This window comes from Barbus barbus, assembly GCF_936440315.1.
Source record: "Barbus barbus genome assembly, chromosome: 2".
Lineage (NCBI taxonomy): Eukaryota > Metazoa > Chordata > Actinopteri > Cypriniformes > Cyprinidae > Barbus > Barbus barbus.
The window spans coordinates 13,616,497-13,628,434 of record NC_136730.1 but is presented as its reverse complement, the minus strand read 5'-3'; the positions used below and the strand labels follow the sequence as shown (position 1 = coordinate 13,628,434).

Here is an 11,938-nt window from a genome sequence, read left to right as displayed (position 1 = left end):
TTGTCATATGGACTGATAATATTGGTATTTAACTTTAGTGATATTAAACTGTCCCTCATAAAAATTATTTAAAATTTACTATTTGCCATATACACCAGAAAAGACAAATTATAATGTCAAGAATATGCCACTCATTTATAGTGTGTTGCGGACCGGGTTTGGTGGGCCGCTCTGTGCCAAAAATTCCAGGGCCACTTTTTAGCCCCAGTCCGCCCCTGCATGTAACTTGAGGTTCTTGTTATTGTGGCCTCATCCACATTCTCAGACTGTACTTTCACTTCATATACTCTGTGCACAAGCATATCGATTTTGTCAAAGTAAATCTGCTCCGGGTGTGTGTTCATGGTGTGTGTGTGTGTTCACTGCTGTGTGTGTGCACGTTGGATGGGTTAAATGCAGAGCACGAATTCCGAGTATGGGTCACCATACTTGGCTGAATGTCACTTCACTAAATCAAAGCAACAATCACTTCAAATCAAGTTCAAGCGCCAGTTCTTTTGTTTTGCAGCATGATGACAAATAAACTACTGTTTTTAACACTAGGTGTTAAGCACAAAGAAAACACTACATACAACTAGCTACAAGTAGCAAAAACCAAGGCAACTACCTGGGGAAAAGAAAGATGAAGACAGCAAACATTCTTGCTGCGGTGACCAGTTGAAACAGGCCCTAAATCCAGAAGAGAATAGTGAAAACTGCACAAGTAACTTAATCTTTGAATCAAAAACTAAATTGCTTCTATTTGAAAGGTTTAATTTAGTCTTTCGGAATGGAAAAACCCTCATCATCAACCACTGAATCTTGAGTTAAGACTGATGTTAGTAGAACAAATGTGAGATGACAATTCAACACCATGCCAACTTTTATTTAGTTGAATGCTTCATTACAAAAATATTGAAATACATTTGGTGGAAGGCAATTAATGAAAAGTTTTTAAATAAAAACAACTTTGGGAGGGATGGGATACAAGGTGAGCACAAATTATACTAACCACCTAATAGAGTAAGTCGATCATCTACAACATCTTGAAGACAAATGTCTTTTTGTACTATGCAGCAACAAATGCACAGCTGGTTAAGAGTGTAAATGGTTGTCTACACACCTGTTGGAATGCTGCTAACTGAATCTTAAGCAGATGTCATTTTTACTCACTGGAGAGGGTTTAAAAAAAAAAAAAAATGAAAGCAGGCTGGCAGAAACAAAAACACACACATTCCCTGCACATCAACATTTTGAACAAATATTCAACTAACAGATCAAATACTACAGTTAAAAATCATTACAATTGAAGCAAATTTACAAATTAACCACGTCCTCTGTCTCTCTCACTAGCTCGATTTCTGTGTCCAAGCACGGGAAACAAATCTGACCTGAGACCAATCAAATGAAAAATAAAACTTTATCAACTAATCACATCAAGCTGTTAAATGAACAGAACTAGGTACAGTCCTGTGATGTATATTTTAGGCATTACTGCATGGTCACAGGCCCATAGAGACTAAATGGAGCCTTTAACTCTGGGGCGGAGGCGGTGGAGGCGCAGGGGGCATCCCGTAAGGTGGCATTCCGGGAATCCCCATCATGGTCACAAAGTTAGGGTCCATGGGTGGGGGTGGGGGAGGAGGTGCATACATCATGCCTGCTGAGCCAGGTGGAGGGGGTGGTGGAGGAGGTGGCGCACCGGGAGGAAGTGGGGGTTGGACCCCAGGTGGAGGCGGCACCATAGAGGGGGTGCCCATGGGCGGAGGGGGCTGAGCGGCTGAGGTGGCTGTCTGCTGAGGCTGTTGCCAGGGTGGCAGGTTTCCAGTGGCAGGGGTGGATGTGGTGGTTGTATCTGGGAAAACAAACAAAAAAAAAAGTTAAGTCAGTCTGAGGCAAAAAGAAGCCCTTTAAATGGCATCAACAGTGTACTACTGTAATACACTTACTCTGTTGCCAAGGCAGTGGAGCGCTGGTTGCCATGCTGCTGGTGGGTGGTGGGGGAGGGGCCTGCTGTTGCCAAGGTGGCAGAGGTCCTGAGGGTGGAGGTGGTGGTTGGTTGTTGGGGGGAGGTGGAGGCGGGGGCATCATACCCATGGGTGGCGGCAATAAACCTGATCACCAGACAAAGGGAAGAAACATTTTGAGCTTTCTGGAAGACTGAGTATCTAAGTATGACAGCATTGCATACTTTAATATTCCCGAATGCAGATGCCAGTCTGGAATTTTATGTGAAACGTTCCCAATATAAATGGAAGCAAATATCCAGTTATATACCTCTATCCTTCCAGGGAAAGTTATATGCTCCATTAAGCATAATCCTGCAAATCACAGGTTATACTTACCCATGGGGTGTCCGGGTGGTGCTGGGCCTTGGCTCATTGGAGGAGGCGGCGGCTGCATCCAGGGTGGAGGCATTCCATTGGGGTTTGGCGGCATAGGAGGGCCTCCCATGTTTGGCATTGGTGGAGGGAAGTTGTGAGGGCCACCAGGGCCCTGGTGCATGCCATGGTAATTCCTGTTATCAGTAGGGCCTGAATTCATCCAAGGAGGACGATTCTGAAAGGTGTTTGAGAGATTGAGATCTTGGGCTTCTTTTTCAAATGCTAGTAAAACTTATTCAGGAAGGATGCATTAGTCAATTAAAAGTAAAGACTTGTACAATTCAAATAAACGCTGCTCTTTTGAAAACTCCATGCAAAAAATCCTGAAAAACGCATCATGTTTTCACACACACAAAAAAAGCTTCTTGATCAATAAATCAGCATATTTGCATGATTTGAACAATTTCTGACCCAAATAAACAGCCTTGGTGAGCATAAGAGACTTTTTTCCAGAAACATTTAAAGGGTTCGGTTCACCCAAAAATGAAAATTAGTCAATGTTTTACTCACCCTCATGGTATCCTACGTGTATATGACATGACTTTCTTCTTTCAGACGAATCCAATCGGAGTTATATTAAAAATGGCCCTGGCTCTTTCAATCTTTATAATGGCATGTTTTTTGTTCAGCAGTCCAAAAGTAATCAAATAAAGCAATCCATCCATAATAAGACTTGCCTCAAATGGCTCCGGGGGGTGAATAAAGGCCTCCTGTAGTAAATCGATGCATTTTTTTGAAGAAAGTTGTAAACATTTTCTCACTTCCACTAACTGTCGTACACGGAAGCCGTTCCAGCAGATGACATATGCGTCGTACACACGATGGTGATTAGTGATGAATGTGGAAGCACAGCAGAGAGAGATAAAAAAAATTATACTATTATGTAACTATTAACCGCGAGCCGGTTGAAAAGCTTTATATATTAAAAAAAAAAAAAACGCAATTCAATTAGGGGTAGGAGTTTATTTAAATTTTATTTAAATGTATGTCTGAGGGGAACTTACTGTCTTTAGAAAAGTTTAGATGGTATTTTTTCTTCTCATCTTGCCTCTGTATAATGCATATTGAATGTGCAGCGCGGAAGAGAGCCCTGCATGGGCCTCAAATTTAGGCCCTAGCCCGGCCCACATCCGACGACAGATCAGAATTACCGGCCCGAGTCTGACCCGAGTCAGTCTTTGAACCGGCCCGCATCTGAACTATGACGTGGAAATTGGCCCGAAGCCCGGCCCTACAGGCGTAAAAAAGTCAGGGCCCATTGGGCCCAGGCCAAAATGCAGGGCTCTAGCACGGAAACCAAGGAAACGCTTGAAGCGCCACCTGCTGACAGAGACTGAATCTGCACCACATTCAGATCATCTGCGGTTTCGGTTTCATGCAGATACATTTTATGTATAGTTTCACAAAACTGAAGTCAGACCATTATGTTTTTGCTTCAGATTTCGAAATTATACAATCTAATTCAGATTAAAAACTGCTCATGTTGCATGTATGCAGCATCTTTGTTTGGATCATGATTAAAATGCAGTGGTTGCCTCTAATTTTAAAAGGAAAGAGCCCAAACAAAGCCTTATTTTGTTTATATGAAGAGATTTCTTTTACTTAGATTTCTGTGTGTTACTTATTTGCTTTGGGGCTCTTTAGTTTATTTACATTTTGTTATTTAGCAGATGCTTTTATCCAAAGCGACATACAAACAAGGACAAATAGCAGCAATCACAACCAACAAAAGAGCAATAATATGCAAGTGCTATCTAGGTATATTATAGTGTCACATTTCAATTTCACAAAGAAATGTGCAGTATTTTTGAGACATTTAATTTATAATTTGTTTTAAATCTTATTTTGTTCAAAGAAATCGTGAATCGAATCATGAAAACAAAATCGTGAATCAAATCGTATCGTGAGTTGAGTGAATCGTTACATCCCTACAAAAACATTGATCAAAAATTAGAAGCACAAACCAAGGATTTGTAAAGAAAAATGTCAGAGGATTTTGATATAAGCCAAGAGGAGACTGGTTTTCCTTTGGTAAAGTAAGGAAACTTTGCTTCCTTTGCTGCTGTAAACAAAAGCTGGTTTTCGCGAGACTCGCACGGGCTACGCATACATCCGGTGGCATCCACCGGAAAGGCAGTCTCTCGTGAATGCGCGTACGACAGCGAGCGGAAGTTACACAAAGCTGTTTATATTGTTTTAAATATGGAGAGAGAGAGAGAGGGATATATATATATATATATATATATATATATAAAATTATTTTTCTTACAAAAATGCATTAATTCGCTGCAGGAGGCCTTTATTCAACCCCCCAGAGCAGTGTGATGCATGTTTTAATATGGATGAATGCACTTTATTTGACTAATTTTGGACTGTTGAACAAAAACACCCACCTACTCCCATTCTAACGCTTGGAAGAGCTAGGACAATTTTTAATATAACTTCGATTGGATACGCTTGAAAGAAGAAAGTCATATACACCTAGGATGCCTTAACGGCGAGTAAAACATAGGCTAAATTTAATTTTTGGGTGAATTAACCCTTTAAAAACTTTTCCCAACACAAAAACTTCGAATGGTAGTGTAATGTGTGCACATTATGAAGAAATTGGCTTCCAATAAGCAAAAATGGATGTCTTTGGGCTTACTGGTGGTGGCTGGTTATTGTTAGGTCCTGCAGGACGAGGTCCACTAGGGGGAGGATTGCTGTGGCCCCCACTGGAGGCAGGGACTGGAGCCTCTCCTAGCTCTGCCATGAGAGACAAGTACTCTTTATCCATTCGGGCCTTATCCTGAGCAGACTGGGGAGGTTCACCAGGTCGTTGTGCAAAGGAACTGAGGAGCAGAGAAATACAATTAACCTTACTTTGCTGTCTGAACTTTAACAATAGCCAGAAGGTGGTAAATGACTTGGTAGGGGAAAAAAAAATATTTACTGCTGATCACTGGTGATTGGGGTTACCTGGTAAACTTGCAGTCTGATGAGATGTGACCTGCTCCACCACACTTTGTACAGACAGTCGTGTTTGTGATGCTGCGAGGCTCAGTGCTCTGCCATGGGCGTAAGATTCTGAGAAGGGGGGGGGACCAAAAAAAAGACACTTATGAGTATCACACATTTACTCACCTGCTGCTCAAGAAATCTGCATATAGTCTCTCACCTGTTATCATCCTCTCTCAGAGTGCCATTGAGTCGTGCCAGCTCCCTCAGCTGCATCTTTCTTAGGTCATTCTGGTCTTCAGGGGTCTCAATGCCCTGCTTGAGGATATTACGAATCTGTGGACAAAAAGAAAGCACTTAACAAGCAATATAATATTTCTTGAGTCTGACATTTTCATTAAATGGATTTCTGATGCAAGCATTAATTCTGAAAACCTATTTTTACTTCCAAGTATAAGAATGTCTGAAATGGACTCACCTGCTCTACAGCTTTCTTGACATTCTCCATGGTGTTAGCAGTGACCAGTGCATGTAGAGGTTCATCTTCTCCTGGAAGCATCTGTCCATCCTTACGGCCCACCTTTCCCTCCTTTACTGAGCCTTTACCACGAATCATGATCTTAGCACAGCACTCCTTCTCAATGTTTTTCAGAGTGTTTCCACTGGGAAAAAAAAAAAAAAAAAACAATAGACCAAAGAGAAGTTACTTTGACGTAGAGACTCGAATCAGCCAAACAAATAATAATAAATTGAGAGCTCAATCATGGAACTCACCGTGGCCCAATCAAAAGCCCAACAAAGTTGATCTCTGGATACTCATCCTGAGGAATCATTACCTTGTCACTGACCCGAGTAGCTGGTGGTCTGAGAAAGAAGAAAAATAAACATTTGACATGGAAATATCGGACACCACAACCAGAGAAAAGGTAAAAAGCAAAGAGTTCATTTGCAGAAAACATACTTGTAGTCAGCAGGGGGTTTGAATTCAGGGTTCAGTCCCACCATCTCTGTAATGAGAGAATGCCTCTCTTCCTCCAGTTTCTTACGTGTCCGATATTCACGTGTATTAAGCCTCTTCCCCTCGCTGTTGTAGATGGGCTCAGGAGATGGAGACCTGTGAAAAAGAATGAACAACAGAAAGATGCAGCACAAAGTCAAAATTTTAAAGCAGTACTTACACACTCAACAGTTTAAAATTCAATTGCTTGCCTACTCTTGACTGGCATTGTTTTGACTTGTTCTGTGGTTATTTAAAAAGTGCATGGGATGCCCCAGAGTGCTCACGTTCTAATGGGAAAGACGAGAAAAGGGGGGAAAAAGCTCACTATGAAAGCATACTATACTGAACCACTGAAAAAAAGCGTAAAACACTCCACAAATCAAAAGGGTTGAAGCTCAGAATAAGAACATCAGCAGCTTCAAAAAATTACTTCAAAACTTGGCGCCAAAGAGTCCACTGAATTTTCAAACGTTAATAAAATGGGTCTTTATAGTCTCGATTTTACGTGGGAGATGGAAAATTAGAACTAATATCTGAGACAAACGGGGCAACCAACACACTTGTAAAGCGTCTGTTCTTGAATTCTGATCTAAACCTTCACACGTTCTCAGAGAGCACTCCAACTGTTACCTTCCCCTTGGATGGTGCTGAAAACCTGTTAACCTGCACAATGAGGCTCTGTGCTTGGAAAAAGTTACGAGAGGGGGAATTTGGGTTAGAGAAATGAATTTGGATTAAATATTAACCTTCAACAGCTCTCAAACAAGACAGCCACACAAGCGTGACAAGTTCATGAGAGGCAACCCGAAGAGGAGAAAAGTGGGGGGAAAAAAGAGGGAAGAATTTTCTGCTGGTTTTCTTTTGGACCGATATCTCCAGCGCTGACAACCTGAAGCACCCCCCAGCTTTGTTTTGCGAGCTGGAAGTTGATGAGCGATCGTTCCTAAATCCTGGAGTGGATAGACCTTTGAGAAGAACCTTTTTAGAGTTGGCGGTGTAAAAACGTTCTGCCGGAGAACCTAAGGCTGTTCAGAGAGCAAGGGGTGTGGCTACTAGAAAGACACTCTCACGTCAGAAACATGACATTTCCTGCTACGTTGGATGCTTATGAAGTCTATGAGCGGCCAAAGTGATCAGTGTTAAGGTTATGGTTATTCCAGAAAGAAAAGGTCAGAGGAGTCTCCTCCGAGCGGTCTTCCAGTGCGGAAATCTGGAATACTGTGGAAGTTCCTGAACAAAATGGTGGTAGCCCCATTATGGAAAACCATTGACCATCCAATTAACCAACCATTCAGATTTTAGGATTAAGGATTTGATTGTTTTCGTCAACACTGCATTTTGGAGGTTAGAATGAAGGGGCATTAAAAATGCATTTAAATGGCTTAAGTAGCGGCTAAACTGAAAATGCTACCTTAGACTACAATAACTACACTGGAATCTTTATAAAAAAAAAAATAAAAAAAAAAAAAAAATACTCTACAACAGCATTTATAATACAATTTTTCAATAGAAAATAAACATGCATGCAATAAACAAACCTACAAGAACAGCACAGAATAAAATTTGATTTACTTAAGACGACCAAGATTTCCACTGCTTACATGACTGCACATTAGGCTTTGGTAAAGTTAGGTGCTATGTATTGTCAACAGTTAAACTTCACGGTCATATGATATGGTCTGCAAAACAACTACGTTCAGAGTATGTAGCATTGACTAGTTACCTGACAGCACTAACTGAATTGCATGAAAGTAATCTTTGATATGACAATATCCTACCATAATAGCCTTCGGTCATATCTTTGCCTCTCCGCACAGAACCGATCCAAACGCTTCTCTAAAATTCAACTAAGCATTTCAAAACTTGTTAGGCATGTAACAAAGCCAATTTCAGAATCAGGACATTTTGTTTATTCTCCAACTAAAGAGAGGCAAAGATATGAAGTCATTCCAGAGCAAGGCATTTAGACTTTCGTCATTTAACAATCACTTACCGCTACATACATATTAGTACACTTACGAACTGGCCTCACATAAAATTGCGCATTAAAAAGGTAAAGGAAATGTTACTGTTGGTGGGTTTAAATCGTTATTCCGACCTGTCCTCAGGGTTAACAGGGATTCCCAGGTCTCCTGTACGCAGTTTACGTGTCAGGTCTTCGATCTGCAGTTGGACTGGAAGAAATCAGGTTAGGAAGAAAAAAAACAAGGATGGAGAGAATTGTGGTTAACAAAAAAACCCCACAAAAGCAGAAACAGTACACTGCAAAACTCAACGTGACTAAAGTTAAACAATGAATAGAACATAATTACCATGGTAATTGTCAGTTCACTAAGAATCAAGGTCAACTGAAAACTTTTGATCCAAATTTTCTGAAATATCGAAATCCCACCCAGATTTCTGGAAAACACATTAATGTTTGAGCTTGAAAGCAGTCTTATAAGCCCATATTGATTTCCCTAAACATCAAGAAAATTTCAAGGTTCTGCCAATTTAAGATCCAGAAAGCTGGAGGCATTTCAGTAAATAACCATTTCAGAAAAGGTTCATTGCAACAGGCTTTCGATTTTATGCCACCAACTTTGAGAAGTGAAACTACGAAAATTCACATTTCAAGCGTTCATTTAAAAATATTACTTCACATACTATTGTCATTTCAAGCTAAAAAGGTGGCAAAACATGAAGGCCTGCCAGGGAGGGAAAAAAAAAGTTGGGTTTAAAGAAAATAAAAATCATATTGGCTAAGTGGCTTGAGCAACTGCATCCTCAATGAGATTGAAATGTTATTTAAAAAGTTATTTAGAGGATAACACCAGTGTGATTAAATGACAAGACTGTAACTTTTAGCAACACTCATCAAGTCATTACAGCCACTTACCAGATGTTACCAATACTAATCAGTTAGAAAAACTGAGATGCAATATTTAGAAATAATCAGACAAACAGATCAGTCTTTAGTGGATTGTGTTTTCTTTTTCATGCAAAAGACTAGATTTACTTAAAACTGACCTGTAATCAAATAAAGTTTCGCATCACTCATGGAAGCATTTAATGGGTTTTCACATGCATTTCTCTATGACATGCTTAACAGAATCAGACCCCACAGGTCACATGTTGAATGGTGAAGGGTGATGGTAGGTACGAGACATGAGATGTCAATAAAAGACTAGTTAAGGAGATGTAGGTCTAGGTCACATTATAGTTGAACAAACACTACACCACATGCCATTGCAAAACAAGTGCCTGACAGCAATGAGAAAGCAATTTACTACACACTGCTTTCAGACACTGGGGATGGAGATGACTTTCGCAATTCAATGTTGGACCTGCATTGCTTTGCAGGCAAATTAGATTTAAGACATTTTGCATAGTAAACACGAGCAGTGATGGAGTCCTGCAGCTGGAGACAGTTCACAGCAAGCAGCAACATCAGAAAAACACTGTGGGTTCTTGCTAATGGACATCAGATGGTATGCAAACATTTCTACTAATACCTCAGTGCTTCCTAGACAAAGAAAACGTCCTCACTTTGCACATCGATGGAGTTAGTACAGTCTAGTGAACACGGGGGCAAAGTGCTGAATTTCGGTTGATTGACTTCTTTGAGAAAACCATCCCTATACGGAGTCATTGGAGACATACAGAGATGGCCGTTTTGCTTTGAGACTTTCAGATTGATGGTTAGCAAAAACCAAACAGTTGTCCCATTAACTGACCTAAATAATGTCACCAAAGAAGTCAGACGAATGAAATTCAGCAATTACATCCTGCATGTGATGTGCAAACTGTGAGGAAATAATAAACCAACAGGTTTTGGGACAAAAAAGTGAGCTGTCTGGGTGTAGAACGAATACCCTCATTCACAAACACAATGTTCAGCAACTTAAACTATATGACTAAGACACACGTTATAATAACAGTAAATTGAGATATTCACCTATATAAGCTCGTTCCTGGTCCCGAGTCAGACCGGGAGGGATCACGGTGGGCATGCCTGGGATAACGGTCTTCTGATCGGGGGTCTCGCTGCTCCAGCGACTCCTTTTCCGTTTCTTCTGGCCAAAATCTAACAGGGAATGGTATAAGTGAGATGTGATTACCTGCAAAGTCTATCGCTCTTAGTGTTAACCATATGGTCTTCAACAGCATACAATACTTATTAAAAAAAAAACTCCTCGGGGAAGAAAAAAAAATAACTCTTGTAAACAATTTACTATAGTTTACTGGATTAATATCAGTAAGCAAAATTTAGGAATAACTTATATTGTTAGTAACATTTCACAAACAATTACTGGACTAAAACAGTTTAGGTTTACTTGATCATCCATACACCTGTTTTTTTTAAATGTCCATTAAATAAAGAAAAAAAAAAGTACAGAGTAACAACTGATATTTTCATGCATTTTATGCAAGTAGTCTGTATGAAAAAAAAAACTCAACCTGATTAACTATCTACTACTGCACACTATCAGACCTTATATCACCTTACTTTTGGCCATATTATAAGTAACAGTTAACAGAAACTGCATATTTTTGCTTACTTTGCGCCTAAGAATAAAATGTGTTTTTCCCCTCCTTGAGTGTGAACAAAAATAAAAACAAACACTTATTATATTTGAAGTATTTGATTATCAGAAGTATATTTAAATACTTCGTCTAAAAGTGCAATAATCTCTTTCATTTTCAAAAAGGTAACGTTATGCATGAAGACAATTATAACCTGTGAACTGTTTTTGCGAACGCATGCAAGAATTATATGAACTACACAAGTGCGCACTACACAAACTTAAGTTTATTTAATCAGACAATACTCTTGACAAAACAACAGGTCAAAGTGAGCACAATTAATGCAGCTCCAACTACAAAGGGCCAGGCCGTTTGTCCCGAGTCTCAGGCCCGTCCACGCTGTTTACCTCCACTCCCCGCCTGAGGCGGTAGTCCTACTCCGACTGGGTTTGAGAGCGCAGAACTCACGGCTCCGGGGAACGGGGAGAAACCTGGGTTTGGTAACGTTAATTGCGGCTGCGGTAAGTTCTGCAGCGGGAAAGACACCGCAGGCCCGGGCGGTGCCATTAACCCCGCACCGGGGCCAGACTCAAAGCCTCGCTTAGCGCCGATACTCGGGTGCAGCTTCCCCAGCGGGGTTGCGTTGGCTCCCGTTGCCATTTCTGGGCGTCAGGGGCTTCTCCGTAGTTTAGTATATGCACAAAAAGGGTGTTTTTCCTTTCTAAATAATATGAACGTATGCCGCCTACCATGCAACCTTCTTCTGTCACCCGCTGACTAAGATGGCGTCCGCTGAGATCGACAATGGAGATTTGACGTCAATTTAGAACTATCCGATTGGTCGATGATTATGTCAATCTATGTGTGGCTTACAGTCATTGGATCATTTAGGGTCTGTCGTATTTCCGACGGAACAATTTAGTGGTCTCTCATTGGTCGTTCTAGTGCTCACTCAGCAAGGGTCCCAACCTCCTAGCAGGGTAGGTTGGTTCTTGTAAGTGCTCTACATCAGCAACCATTCTAAAGTAGTACAATTTCTTTTCTTACGGAACTAATTATTTAGCTTGGAATAGATCATATTCATGTAAAGAAATGGCCTAAAGTTAAGACAGATTGTGAACATTTTCTA

At 40.6% G+C, this 11,938-nt stretch overlaps 1 protein-coding gene across 1 annotated transcript; it reads right to left on the bottom strand.

The window, feature by feature from the left end:
- Positions 1–849: 849 nt before the first annotated feature.
- Positions 850–11,629, bottom strand: LOC306843180 (splicing factor 1-like). The gene is made up of 12 exons (XM_079374484.1): positions 11,217–11,629; positions 10,241–10,369; positions 8,402–8,477; positions 6,265–6,417; positions 6,078–6,167; positions 5,782–5,965; positions 5,524–5,639; positions 5,325–5,432; positions 5,011–5,197; positions 2,325–2,538; positions 1,929–2,093; positions 850–1,834 (listed from the first exon to the last, which is right to left on the bottom strand). The coding sequence occupies exons 1-12, from the start codon at positions 11,467–11,469 to the stop codon at positions 1,512–1,514; spliced, it is 1,998 nt and encodes a 665-aa protein (XP_079230610.1). The 5' UTR covers positions 11,470–11,629; the 3' UTR covers positions 850–1,511.
- Positions 11,630–11,938: the final 309 nt, after the last annotated feature.

Excerpts from the sequence above, each read along its gene's own strand:
- LOC306843180 (XM_079374484.1), bottom strand. The coding sequence starts at position 11,469 with ATGGCAACGGGAGCCAACGCAACCCCGCTGGGGAAGCTGCACCCGAGT. Across the intron at positions 10,370-11,216 it reads GCCTCAGGCGGGGAGTGGAG|ATTTTGGCCAGAAGAAACGG; the intron begins GTAAACAGCGTG and ends ATTCCCTGTTAG. Across the intron at positions 5,198-5,324 it reads TCAGACTGCAAGTTTACCAG|TTCCTTTGCACAACGACCTG; the intron begins GTAACCCCAATC and ends TCTGCTCCTCAG.